The 14,863-nt window shown below is 34.1% G+C and overlaps 1 protein-coding gene across 9 annotated transcripts in view; it reads right to left on the bottom strand.

Annotated features, from left to right (window-relative positions):
- LOC131162092 (exocyst complex component SEC6) overlaps nt 1-14,863 on the bottom strand; it is a 146,660-nt gene that overhangs the window by 97,123 nt on the left and 34,674 nt on the right. For all 9 annotated transcript variants that reach the window (XR_009138679.1, XR_009138680.1, XR_009138677.1 and 6 more), the window contains 4 exons: nt 9,914-9,940; nt 1,540-1,647; nt 1,187-1,325; nt 1,053-1,097 (listed from right to left, as the gene is read on the bottom strand). Coding sequence is in view for 5 of the 9 variants with exons in the window: in XM_058118240.1 (XP_057974223.1) it covers nt 1,053-1,097; nt 1,187-1,325; nt 1,540-1,647; nt 9,914-9,940 (319 nt within the window). In the remaining 4 variants the exon portion in view is untranslated. The remainder of the gene's footprint in view (nt 1-1,052; nt 1,098-1,186; nt 1,326-1,539; nt 1,648-9,913; nt 9,941-14,863) is intronic.

The raw sequence follows: 14,863 nt of genomic DNA on the forward strand, positions 1-14,863 counted from the left end.
ACTGAACTGAAATTAAGAAGGGACGCCCCAATTTTTACATACAAAGAGACTTGAAGATTAAACAACAGAATAAACCTACAAAGAAACTTTTTGATTCATCATAATTTGTGCAAAAAGACAGAGTACTATATGACTCAAGTAAAATTTCAAAGTTTCCCAATTTGAAATACACAATTTTCCACTCGAATTTAAAACCGAGCATGATACAATAACGAAGGAAATGATATAGTTAGCCGTTACCTACCAAAAAGCAGTTAGTTCTGTCAAAATATATGCAAGGGAAATCGAAATCCTATCAAATGTTCTCAGATATATTATTTTGCCCTGCATTTCTGCTTAAGGGATACAAAGGATACTCTTTACCAGCTGATTCTGAATTTATTGATTCCTTTGCAAGATGCACACCTATTCTATCAGAAGCAGGCTCACCTCACTTCTTTTCAATGCAAACTAATGTAGTAACTCAACAAAAATTTATAGTGCACTATGTGACTTATGTCTTACCATTTTATAGTCATATTATTGTATTGGAATCAATCAAAGTGATTTTATTATACAAAACCAATACCTTTTCCACTGTTCAACAGTCCAAGTGAAACCAGTTTGTTTAATACAAAAAAAGAACAGATTTCATTGAAAAAAAATGGATATACAGAGGAGAATCAAAAATCCTCCTGAGATGAAATAGAAACCCGAAGAGAGAGAGAGAGAGAGAGAGAGAGAGAGAGAATAAAATGACAATAATAAAGCCTGCCAATCTGCTGCAAACCTGAAAAGCATATTCTTTTCAAACAACCAGCTGCAAAAGCCCAAAGCTAAGCCTATAAATAGAACCAATCTAGTTTGCAGCTCTCCAATTAACAATTAACAGTTTAACAAACCCTCCAAGCAAAATATCAATTCCACAAACAAAAACAAAAGAAAAATCCAAATCTCATTTTAAATTAAAAGATAACAAAATATTCTTGACAATTCTGGAAGTTTCCAAACTTCAAACCCTTCAGGGAAAGTCAGAAAAACATTAAGAGCTTATAAAGATCAGTTGCACAAACCATTCGAGCTTCCTCCAAAGCTGCTTTCAGGTCCTCAAAGACAAGCTGGTACAAAATTACAGTTACAATAAGATATGGAACAATAGCTGAAAATGTTTCCCTCCACCATGACAGAGTAACTAAAAAAGAAATACCTCGGTCAAAAGCTTGTTAAACCGTCCCTCAACGGACTTCCTTATTTGCTCATAGCACTTGTCCTTATAGCCTTTCCCTTGAACCTTTAGCTTTTGCTGTGTTAGATTTCTAGAAGAAGCTGTTGCATTGGTAGATTTTCTGCAGACCATCAAGAACTCATAATAAATATAATGTGCCAATGCATGCCTTTTAAAGAGCAGAAAGTGCAACAAAAAGCGACGATATATCCAGCATAGACAGACAGAACCACGTCATGAGGATCCAGTAAGATAGCAAAAACTGAAGCTAACCAAACGTGATTATAACTTATAAGAGCTAATGGTTAGAAGTAAAATAGTTTGAACAAATTTACTTGGCAGTTCTGCGGGGATTAGCGATTGATGCCATGGCTCCACCACCCTCTGCTTCAGCTGCTTCCTCAGCAAGTTGTTGATCAAATATCTCTTGCATTTCAACAACCCTATAAGGGCAAGAGATAAAAAGGCAAAAAAAGGAAAATTTAATAAATTAAACAATCACCGCTTGAATGGCACAGATAACAGAATCGCTTACGGCAACACAATGCTATACATTGCATGTTGCATGACTCAAGAAATTGGCAATGTGGAACACAATTCCACAAATTCCCTAATTATATTTCAACACTACATGGTATGAGGTTCATCTTACTGTGTATCTTATTGCTTTTTTTTTCCTGCAATATTTGTGATACTAATGAGAGGTGAATCCTCAGACTTAATACAAAAAAAAAAAAAAAAACCCGCATTCTTTGTTTCTCTTCAATCAAATGATTTTGAAGGCATCAAGGCACGCTCATGGAGGCTTAAATCTTTTGCAGGTTTAAGAAGATTAACTTCACGTTGCAACTGAAAAAACAAAGTTCCTATATTTTTGGTAATGGTAACCATCCATGAGAAGAAAACTGACATTCAAAGTTGCACCAACTACTATGGTACAGAATTTTTAATTTATTTTAGATGAACCAAGAGTAACAGAAAATTAAAGCAGCTCTGCACTGATGGAGATTAACCAGCTGCTGGTTTCTTATTATGAGGAGGCAAGTCAATACAGCCGCTACTGACTGAAGCAAATGGTCAGGTCCAAACAAGAATAATTCTCCTTTCCCCATGTCTCTAACCCTCTCTGATGGAGAACCACCAATGGTTTATATTGTAGCTTTTTATATTTTAGTTTGGCAAAACTTGGCTTATTTAAGAAGTTTAATTAATTTAGGTCTACTTTGTCTCTCTCACTGGTTCCTGCGGCTTCAGCTGCTTCTTCTTCCGCTTCTTCTACCTTCTCTGTTCTGTCTAATTTCTTTCTTCTGCTCTTCCTCTGTTCTGTTCTGTTCAACCCTTCTCCATTCTGTCTTTCTTTTCCTCTGTTCTTCTCTCCTTCTCTTCTTCTCATTCTTTCCCCTAATTCTTTCCATTCTCTCTCTATTTCAGAATTCTATTGCTTGCCCTACATCACTCTCTCTTTTTATTATCCTTTTTTCTTTCAAACACTCAATTCCATGACTGTAAGTTCAGAAATCTACTACAATCTCACCATCCTCCTCCTCCTCCTCTTTCATCTTCTAACTTTCCTTCTTCATTTTACGGTTCTGTTATATTTGTTTAAGGATTTTATTGGCAGCAACTTGTATTTATTTATGATTGATTACTAATGCAATGATTTTTTGCTTGTTTTTTTCTGGTGTGCTCATTTTCTAGAGGAGATGCTGCCCATTTTTTCTCGAAGTATCTTTGAAGAGGTCATTGAATATGATTAAATTAAAAAAATAAACATAGTTTTGAAGTTCTTTGCAGTGGATGCTGTATTAAAACACATAAAAAGGGCATAATTGAAGTTTTACTTCTTGAAAGAATGCAAAAAATATGTAATCCAGTTACAATGGTATATTTTTGTAGGGAAAAAAAGATTTATTGCCCAATCCAATCTAGCCATGAGTCGAGCTTAAGAAATGCTGAAACGGAATCAAATGTGTGATTCCATTCTACATGACTATCCAAGTATAGCAATCCCATTGTGACATCAATTTTGTTTCTACTTCAACTCCATTCTTTAAGCCACCCACCCCCACCCCAGTGCCGCTGATGCAGGGAGAGGGGGGTGCAGTGAACAGATGAAAGTTAGGGTTAGAGGTGTATGATTTTGAATTCAAAGAAAGCTCAGATGAGGGAAGTTCAATCTAGGATTCTTTTTAACACCAAATTCATCTTAATCAAATAAAATACTTCAGTAATGATAGAAGTTTTTCACTTGTGGACCATCAATCCAGTATTGAGAGTGGTCCTTGAGTGATGATTCATGAGCGAGAGTGTATTCAGCATAAAAAAAAATGGAATCACAAATTAGATGAGAATAATGATTTTGATAGCACTTTGGCATGTGATGATGGATTATTGGAGGATAAAATTAATGTTTAGTACAAGCTACAGATACGACTTTGATAGTTGGACATTTCTTCAGATAATGTTTTGTCTGTTGTGCCAAAAATGTATGTTTGGAAGGAATTCCTATCTTCAATAATGAAGGGGCTCACGTACAGTTAAGTGATCAGATTAGAAGTGAGATGGAAAATGATATCACATGGAACAGTGCTCTGCCAACTCCCATCCCCAGTTGGTGATAAATGTGTTAGATTACCACTTTACCTAAAAGCTTAAGCTGATAGGTTGTGTGCAAACCATGCTCTTAAATTTTCATGAAATTGTTGAAATTTCCATCAAATTTCCGGTTTTCGTCACCCTCGAAATCAAAATGGCAGTCGATTTCGCTCTTGCATAATTTCCGTTGAAAACCCAACGAATCATTCAAAATTTATTAAAATCTCAAAATTTTAGCGAAACTTGTTGAAATTTTAACAATACAATGAAATTTCTACCCCTACCCCCCACAATAACTAAGTCACTCTTCCTCACAGGTGCAATATGTGGCCTACATTGCAAATGTCCATACCATCTGAGTCATCACACCCTTATCTTATCTTCTATACGAGCTACACCTAGCTTACCACGAATATGTTCATTTCTTAATTTATCTTTCAATGTTATACAACTCAACCATCTAAGCATTCTCATCTCGGCAACTTTTACTTTTTGGATATTATGTTTCTTCGTCGCCCAACATTCCAATCCATATAGCATAGCTGGTCTTATTGCTGTCCTATAAAACTTCCCTTTCAATTTTAGGGGTATTCTATGATCACATAGCACACTTGAAGCACTTCTCCATTTTACCCAACCTGCTTTAACTCTATGCATTACATCATCTTCAATTTCTCCTTCAGCTTGCATAATAGATCCAAGGTATCGAAATCTACAAGTTCTATTTATTTCTTCATCATCAAGTTTAATTTTGTCTCCAATATTTCTCCTATCATTACTAAAATAACATTTCATATATTCTGTCTTATTTCTACTTATCCTAAAGCCTCTAGATTCCAAAACTTCTCTCCATAATTCTAACTTAGCCTCTACTCCGTCCCTAGTTTCGTCAATTAATACAATATCATCTGCAAACAACATACACTATGGAACCTCCTTTTGAATACTCTTAGTCAATTGGTCCATCACTAAAGCAAAGAGATAAGGACTCAAAGCAGACCTTGATGTACACCTATGGTGATTGGAAATTCTCTAGTTTCTCCATCTATAGTCCTTACACTAGTCATTACTCCATGGTACATATCCTTAATGACATCGGTATCTACTACATACACCCTTTTTTTCTAAAACCCACCATAGAACTTCCCTAGGTATCCTATCATATGCTTTCTCAAGGTCAATAAATATCATATGCAAGTCCCTCTTCTTTTCCCTAAACTTTTCCATTAATCTTCTTAGAAGATAAATAGCTTCTGTGGTAGATCTACCAGGCATAAAACCACATTGATTTTCTAAGATCTTCGTTTCTAACCTTAATCTTTGTTCAACTACCCTTTCCCATAGTTTCATCGTATGACTCATAGTTTCATCATATGACTCATGTCTAAATTATCATTATTTGTATAATAAATAATTATACAAATAATATTTAAATGATTTATGAATTTCATTTGTATTAGCTGAATATGTTTAATGTACATTATCTTACAAATATGTTTGATACACATACTATATTACAACTTTTCCACCTCATACACAACATAGATGTATTTAACTTGTAATATATTAGTCCTAAAACTTACATTATTATGTTAGTTAACCATTTCTAAAGTTTCACAAAAAATTCCATGCTTTACTATCAATTTATGTTATTTTTTCAAATCGAAATCGAAATTTCCATCAAAATTTCCGTACTTTTAGAGCTTCGAAATTAGAGTCGAAATCAAAATTTAAGACCTTGGTTGGCCAAAAATGTATATCAAGGCTTAATACTCCCCCACATGCAGCCCAATTGCACGTGGAGAGATAAACAAACAATGAATAATACCCATATTAGGAACATGATAACCTTTTTTAACTTCCATAAACGCAGACAACAAGACTAAAACCTAGGACCTCTTGCAACCATGGCTCTAATACCACGTCAAATTACCACTTTACCTTAAAGCTTAAGCTGTTAGGTTGGGGCCAACAATGCACATCAAGCCTGAACATAATGATGAGATTAAGGAAGTTTAAGATCTTTTTCAAATTTATTTTTTATTGCTTTCTTCTGGGATGCTCAATTTCCAGAGGACAGCCTGTCCACTGTTCTAAGAAAATTTTTTGAATAAGCCATTGAATAACATTGAATTTAAAAGATAACCATAATTTTGAAATTCTTTGCAGCAAAGGATGTATTATAATGTTAGAAATGGGGTAAATTAAAATTTTACTCTTGAATGATAGCAAAAATAAATAATTCGGTTCCAACAGAATTTTTGGGAGAAAAAGATGTAGTTTTCACTCCATACTAGTTACCACTCAAGGATACTAAATGCTGAAACAAAATCAAAACTATTATTCGGACAGTCATTCCCTCTGTGTATCAAATAGCATAATCACATTCCGACATTGATTCAATTCCTTCGCCAATTCCATTCTGCCAAAGGGCTAAAGATAAACAGATAATTTCTAATCTTGACACACATAAGAAATATTAGGGTGACCATGTTGAAGATGAACACCAAAAGATTAAGTGAGGCAGGTTGTCTCATAAGGGCTCCCCCGGCAGTTATAGAAGAGTTAACAGTCTATGGTTGTGAGTTCAATATGAGCTCAAATGAGGGCCATTCAATCTAGGATTGAATTTCAAAGATCTTTCAATATCAAATTCGTCATCCAGAGTACTGCACAAAGAAAATGCTTAAAAGGAGTAATTATGAAGCTTTTTGATTGTACAGTCAGTCCAGTACTCAGAGGGGATCTGAAGAGATGATTTGCGAGGATGGAGAGTGGAATAAAATTAAAAATGGGATAACAAATCAGATGAGGAAGGTTATTTTAGTAGTGCTTTTTGGTGTGAGATGCACTATTGTTGGATGACAACCATGCTTAGCATGGCTTTTGCTCTCTTTTTTTTCCTTTTTTTTTTTTTGATAAATTAGATAGAAAAAGAGAAGGTAAGGTGTGGGTACAAGGAGTCCACCATGTAAAAAGAACAAAAAAAAAACACAAGATTCCAAAATAAAACTAAACAAAATTAACCAAGAAACCCCCTTTTCAAACCTCTTGCATCATAACCAAAATCTTCAAATTCACAATTCCCTTTTGACCCTTAACCTTTCGGCTTCTGTCGCCAGCCAAACGCACTTCATTTCCTCCAATATCACTCAGCTTTAAATCTATTTTATCCATGAGATTTTGAGCTTCTAACTCCTCCTCCGGAATCTCCTCCACTGGTGCAGGCAAAATTCCATCCATACACTGATATTTATTCACCAAACAATCACTATCAAGAATAGAAACTCTCTGCAAACCTTCCAATGGGGGTGGATGGACATAAAACACATGCCCTATCTCATCACAGGAGTCAGAAATGTACCCATATGTTCTTGAATCTCATGCAACAACACCTCACCGCAATCAAAATCCCCCCATTTCTTACCTCCTTAACTTTTTTAAAACCCAATCTCTCTCTCAGCTTGTCCAGACCCTTCGCAATGAGATCCAAGATAGCATCCACATGGACACCAGTTTAAGCTTTTATTGTGTTGTTACTTTTCGTGCATTGTCATTTTCATAAAATGTCAGTTTTATCCAAAGCTGCCTTTCTAAAGTTACTTTAGGTAAAGAAAGTTTTAACTTTATCTTTGTAAGCTTTATGTAAAGGAGATATGGATTAAGAATATGTCAGAGCATATTCCAAGATGACATGGCATATTCCCTCGCTCCTCATCTATATAAGGAGGGTTTCAGCTACTAGTTAGGCAGAGCAAGTGAGAGCAAAGAATTCTTTTGTAAGAAGTAGTCTTATTAGAACCTCCAACATTCTTATAAACGTGAGGTGCTTCCACAATACTGAACTCTCCTTTATAATCTCTCCTTAGTAACTTTGTCATTGACTCACCAGAACTTTCTATCTTATCTCTGAACGTCTTCTTCATTTCGGCACCCAAACAAGCCGCTTTTCAACAAGCATACACCTTATGACCTTCAAATTTAGCAGTATAAAGACAACAATCACCAAATTTCTCCCCAACCCTGCTTCTTTGTTACTCTTTTTCACACCATCTTCTAATTCATCTTCAGAATTAGACACAATTTTATCACCACGATCCTGAATCAAATTCTTCTAGCATCCTGAGCTTTCTCTGACTCTTGATCAGTTCGATTCATAATTCTAATAACTGGAGGCTGAATAAAAATTCCATTTACCAGAGGGAATATCTTCCTCCTTCCCAATACTCATCTTCTGAGATGTAGGAGCAATATTTTGGGCCTGTCCATTATCCAGAACCAACATAGCACTACTTGGGTCCCTAATCTCTTAATCATGGGTCAGCTAATCACCAAGACCCTTTTGTGGGAACCCCATATGAGGAAAGCCTCCCTTTGGATCCGAACTGAAGCCTGAATCAACCTTTCTTTAACATTGGGCCTGTTCAAATAATTGGCCCAATTTAGTCAAAATGAAATACATCCTTTTTCAGTTACTTGTGGTAGGTCGAAAATGAGAAGCATGCAGCCCAGTGCAACTCTTAGACTGCCATCTTTCCAAACGCAATGCTTACCGCCTCTCTGATCCCCTTTGCTTCATCAAAACCCTAGCTTCCTTCTCGCTCCTGTCAATCGAATCCAACCAATTCATGACAGCCGCCTCATTCATCTGCAGCTCATCTCCACACTGATGACACAACTCTTGTTTCCCAACCTTCAGACCCTGCCTTACAGAATGGACTTGACTACTGCAGCCATCACCTTCACAACCTTCCGACACTACCTGACTCCACGATCTGTGTCGTGAAGAGTTATCTACACCTCCACTCCCAGTATCCTCTGAAAATCTTTAGCTATCTTGCAGAAAACACTTGTGAAGCTACCCAACGCCTTTTTCACCTCTAGGAATAAAAACTGAAAAATCCTTTCCTTTCCACCCCAATCCTAACTCAAAATACTTAACGCATCTTCATCCATCTATTTGACATCCAGAGCTTCATGATACCAATTGAACAGATTAAAGCCCCCTTTACATATGACTGAAAGTAGATATGCCATCAGTGAACCAACACAGCCCCTCTGGAAAACCTAACCCACCTGTTATAAGAGACGTTGTTCTCAACCAACCACAAGCAAGGACATGATCTTTATGTTTCAATCTGGATCGATCATTTGAACATCAGCAACTGCACGAAATTCCAGGGCATTGGATGCATGTTGAGGAGAGGAACTGCTCACAAGAGCGAAAGAGAGAAAGCAAGACATTTTAAGGTTGTCCCAATGTTTGGTTATTGCTTTAACATGGATTTATGTTTTTCATGTGCTTGAGACTGAAAAATGTAGATTTGGAAAAAGTTCCCATCTTCAATGATGACGGGTTTAAATTACACACTGTTGAGTGGCCAGATTAGTGATGAGAAGGACAATGATATCACACGGCAATTGACTCATCCTGGAAGTCAGGAGTTAAGGTTAAAATGCAAAAAGATTAAGAAAAAAGAAAACACATAGTATTTGAAATTTTGAAGTGCATCATAAGTTATGACAGGGAGTGGTGAAAGGAAGTTTCGTAAACTCTTCATTTCCTTTCTTTTTTCCAAATTTGAGAACCACTTGTCCTCTAGTTTGTACTTTTTCCTCTCTGTGTAAATAAATTTTCCGCTGCCACAAAAAACAAAAGATAGGGTCCTTCAAGAAATAATTTGGTAGGAACATAGAAACTAGAGCTTCCAAATAGGAATGCTATTTATATGATTATAGTCATGAATATTGGAGCAAATGCTTAGTGTAAGAACGATAATTAGGCGCATGCGTGCATTTCCAGCAATTATTAATGGCATTCTGAGTGTCTTACCTGTACATTTAACTCACTCAGCTAACACATCACACTCAAACACAAAAAAGTTACATGCATTTCCAACATTTTTTTCAAATTTTTATACTGCTTTAAATACCATTACACATCCATGATGCATGTATCCTAATTTTGATTCAATAACACAAAGATTTGATACTTCTACCATTTTTCCAAATGAGATTGACAAAAAAAAAAAAAAAATGTAAAATTAGAACTGCAACTGAGAATCTAACAGTCTACAACTAAGCAACCTGAAATTAAAACTAATAACAACATACCTCATAGCGCGAACCAGAGTTTGTGGGCTGCAACGAATGCACACATGACAAAATGATCAAAATAATCAAAGTAGACATTAAAAAAAAAAAACACACACACACACACACATAATTAAGGTTTATTGATGCATGAACGATCAACAAATGGAAAGTTTTATTGATGCATGAACAACCAAATCAACATAAACATGTGCATGCATGCACACATTCAGAAGCATTTCAATTTTGTGTTCAAATAAAAGTGCAGGATCCAATTTGTAAAATGAAGAATTAATACATCCTAGTATAAGCACTTGTTTAAAATAATAAACAACCATAGGCCCAGCACAAGTTTCTGATATTTCTTGCCCAAGAAATTAAATTAAAAATTTTCAAAAAAAAAAAAAAAAGCAAAGCTGTAAAATGATTTTTTTCTTTGTTCACAATCTCACTATCATCAAGAAAACAAACATATTATTGGTAAAGTATGGTTTCATTCCACTTTTTTTATAAGAAAGGATCCGTTAACGGCTCCAAAAGGATGCAAGCCAAAAACAAAAGAGTTCACATGAAGAAATAATCAACAAAATCAATGGCAGTTTGAGTATTAACAAAGTGCGACCTATTGAAGCAGAAATATTAAGTTTTGACCCAATAATCATTTGACTGTGTTAGTGGATAACTCTGTATTTTCAAGAGCCTTTCTATTTCTAACCCTCCAGACCAGCCAAAATATGGTTAGAGCTGTACAAGTAGTTTCCTCAATCCACATGCCCCTTAATAATATTCATTAATTAAAAGGATACAAAACAAGCATGCAAAATGTGCAAATTTGGCCCTCTTAAAGCATAATGCAAAAAATACATCCTTACAAAACTAAATTGTCCTTGCACTTAAGCTTATGAATCATTCTTATGCAACACACAAACCAAGAAAAAGGCACTCCCAACCAAATTCCATCTTTTAAAAACTCAATAAAATCCATTACACAATAGAATTTTTACGGTACTACCCATTGAGACCAATCTAGAAACGTTGGGAAACCAGAATTGAATTGAGTATCTATTTCCTAAAATGAACCATAATAGAGGATATTAGAATTTATATACTAGACTATATACAAAAGAAGGGGGAAAATGCATATTTAAACTTGCCAGAGCTATAGAAAGAAACAGCAAGGACTTAGGTAATAGTAATATCAAATGCATTAAAAAATAAGGATGATAGCATTTTGGTTAAAGAAGAAAAAATAAAAGAGAGACGGCAAAGTTACTTCAATAAACTCTTTAATGAAAACCAAGTATAGGCTTAAACTTAAAATTGATAAATGAGCAAAAGGCTAACAATTTGAGATTTATCTGCAAAATTGGAGTTAATGAAGTTAAGTTTGCACTAAAAAGGTGAAAAAATGGAAAAGGAACAACATCCCAATTGAAGTTTGGAAATACCTAAGTGATCATGGAAAAATTTGGTTAACTATTTAATTAACACAATTATAACAACAAGAAAATGTGCAACGGATGGAGGAAGAGCACTTTAATACCAATATACAAAAATGAAGGGGATACTCAAGAATTGTAATAAATATCATGGAATTAAACTTACAAGTCATACAATGAAAGGGGCAATTGAACAAAGAGGAAGGGTAGAAATGGGGGTTTTAGAAATCATGAAAGAAAGCTAGTGAAGTTACTTTAATAAGCTATTTAATGAAAACCATGTAGAAGGCTTAAACTTAAACTTAAAATTGAAAAATGAGCAAAAAGACAAATTTTGAGATTTATCAGCAAAATTAGAGTTAATAAAGTTAAATTTGCATTAAAAAATGAAAAAAAAAAATTTAAGTTTGGAAGTAACTAAGTGATAACAAAAGTATTTAGTTAACTAATTTATTTAACACAACTATAAGAACTCAAAAAATGTGAACCAGATGGAGGAAAAGTACATATAATAGCAATATACAAGAATAAAGGTGATATTCAATTGTGATAAATATCGTGGATTAGACTTATGAATCATAGAATGAAACACTAGGAAGAGGCAATTGAACAAAGATGAAGGGTTGAAACAAGGGATTCAGAAAATTAGTTCAGTTTTATGCCTGAGAGATCCACTACAAAAGCTATCTATTTAAGAAGATCAATGAAAAAGTTTAGAGAAACGAAGAGGGACTAGCACATGCTTTTTATTGACCTAGAGAAAGCTATGATAGAGACTTAGAGTACCTAAGTAAGTATTTTTTTGCTTTTTCTTTTTTCCAATGGCTTGAAACTCCAACCTAGACAACCCCTTCAGACCCACCGAGGTGGCACCAAGCTAGGGGAATGGAAACATTGCCACCCACCCATTGATGCATCACTAGTAATTCACTAAGCAAACCACAAGTGGGGAATCGAACCTGAGACCTTAAGGATACCTAAGGAAGTTTTAGCAAGGGTTTTAGAAAAGAAGTCAATATATAATAGATACATTGATGTTATTAGACATATGTACAATAGAATAATGACAAGTGTTAAGACTACATGTGGAGAGAAGGGAATTTCCAAATCACAATAGTTGTACAACAAGGGTCCAATTTGAGCCCTTTTATTTTTACATTAGTGATGGATGGAGATACTAAGAGTATCCAAAATGAGGTTCCATGAAAGAAGTAAAGTAGAATCTAAGTTAGAATTATATGGAAAGATGCTTTAGAATCTAGAAGTTTTAAGATTTTAAGACAAGTTGAAATAAGACAAAGCGTATGAAATGTAATTTTAGTCATGTTTGAAAGAATATTGGAGAAAAGATTAAACTTAACGATCATGAAATTTATAGCACTAGTAGATTTTGATACCTTGGATATATTATGCAAGCTAAATGAGAAATTGATGATGCAATACAGAGTTAAAGCATGGGTAAAATCGAGGACTGCCTGGGCGTGTTGTATGATCATAGAAAACCCTTAAAATTAACAGGAAAGTTCTATAGGACAGCTATAAGACCAGCTATGATACATAGATGAGCATGTTGTGCAATTAAGAAATAACATGTCCAAAAAGTAAAAGATGCCGAGAATGCTAAGGTAGATGATTGAATAACTCTAAAAGTTAAATTAAGGAAGGCATGAACCCGTGGTCGGTAAGGATTAGCAGCTATATTATAGGAAATGAGAGAAGGGAGGGATGGCTGAACTGCACACCACCAAAGTTTCCTTCCATCCTTACACTTCCTACATCCACTAGAATAAGTCAATACAAAATCCTTCAAAAGAAATAAGCCATACCCAACAATATCTTAATAGACTAGAAAGCTTGTTCCATTACAACTAAGCCACAAAAGAATAAAGACAGGCATGAGCATGTGACTCACAACTAGCATACAAATCACACAAAAATTTAGTGACAAAGCCTTATAAGGCCTTTAGGTTTGTAAAGATTGCTTGTACTAGGGACCTAGAAGCTAGTGTTAACAAAATTCAAGGGAAAAATTATGGTTCTAGGCAAAATCTTTTAGTATGGAAAGTAAGCTAGATAAGTTAGGTGCCAAAAGGTGAATGCTTGTGTTAGATTACCATACCATTTTACCTAATAGCTTAAGTTTTTAGGTTGTGAGCCAACAATGTATATCAAGCTTTAATACTCCCTCGCACATACAGCCTGACAGCAACGTGGAGAGATAAGCAAACAATAAAACAATGCCCACTATAGGGAATACTAGAATTCTTAACAAATATACAATAAACGCGGGAAAAAAGATTAAGACCAAGGAACTCTTAGTCTTAGCAACCTGGCTCTGATACCGTACTAAATTACTACTTTAACTAAAATCTTAAGCTGTTAGGTTGTGGGACAATAATGCATATCAGACCTTAATAGATCAAAAGGAAGTTCAGTTGTGCGTGGAAATGAGTGAGAGAATTGAGGAGAAAGGAAGGCCTTCGGCAGAACATTGTCAAAATTTTTAAGGATATTCAAAAGGAAAGTTATGTATTGTGGAAGATCCAAATGCTGAGGGAGTTGCAATGACAAGAGGGAAAGTAGAGGAAAGGAGAAGAAGAAACAAGGGGATCTCTAAGATATGGATGGTGAAGTCCTTAGTGCGTTTGATTGCGATGGGGGATTGTTTTTTGGATGAAATTTGAGAACAATAGGGATATGGTTTCAACTCTTCTAATTTACTAATGGATTTATCATATGTGCCTCCATCTCCATTAGGGTGGTGTTTGGTAATGGGGAATCAACTCTAGGAATCACATTCAAAATGGTTGATCTCATTCCTAACGTTTGTTTTATGGTAATCTCATTTTGATTCCCATTCCATGCACGAATGGGATTCCCCCTTTTGCCTGCATTTTGATTCCTGACTCTTACTCCAGAATCAAATTCTAATTCCTAGAAACACGGTATTTATTATAATTTCACAATTTATCTTAATATAATATAGTATATATTACAGAAATCTAAAAAATAATATTAATATTATGATATCATTAATAATATTTAAAATATTATAATATATTTTAATATAAATATTAAATCATCATTATTAATATTTTTATTTTATACAATAAAGTTATTACATATAAATTTAGAACAATATAAAATGTTAAATATTATGACATACTTGTGTACAATTATTGGTTTATTATATTATCATTTTTAATCTTAAAAATAAATAAAATAAAATAAAATATTTATTATCATCCATTATAAATATATAATAGTAAAATTTAATAATGATATGGTATAGGAAAATATATAATACTATTGTATATTACATATACGTAGGCATATATATATATATATATTGTAATCTAATATTATACATAATATAATAAGATATGTACTACATAAATATAAAAAATAATATTAATATAGTACAATATATAATATAATATAATATAATATATCACAAAAATATAAAAATAATATTAATATTATAACATCATTGGATATAAATATATAATAATTTTTTTAATATAAAATATTT

The sequence above is a fragment of the Malania oleifera genome, chromosome 8 (genome assembly GCF_029873635.1).
Source record: "Malania oleifera isolate guangnan ecotype guangnan chromosome 8, ASM2987363v1, whole genome shotgun sequence".
Taxonomy (NCBI): Eukaryota; Viridiplantae; Streptophyta; class Magnoliopsida; order Santalales; family Ximeniaceae; genus Malania; species Malania oleifera.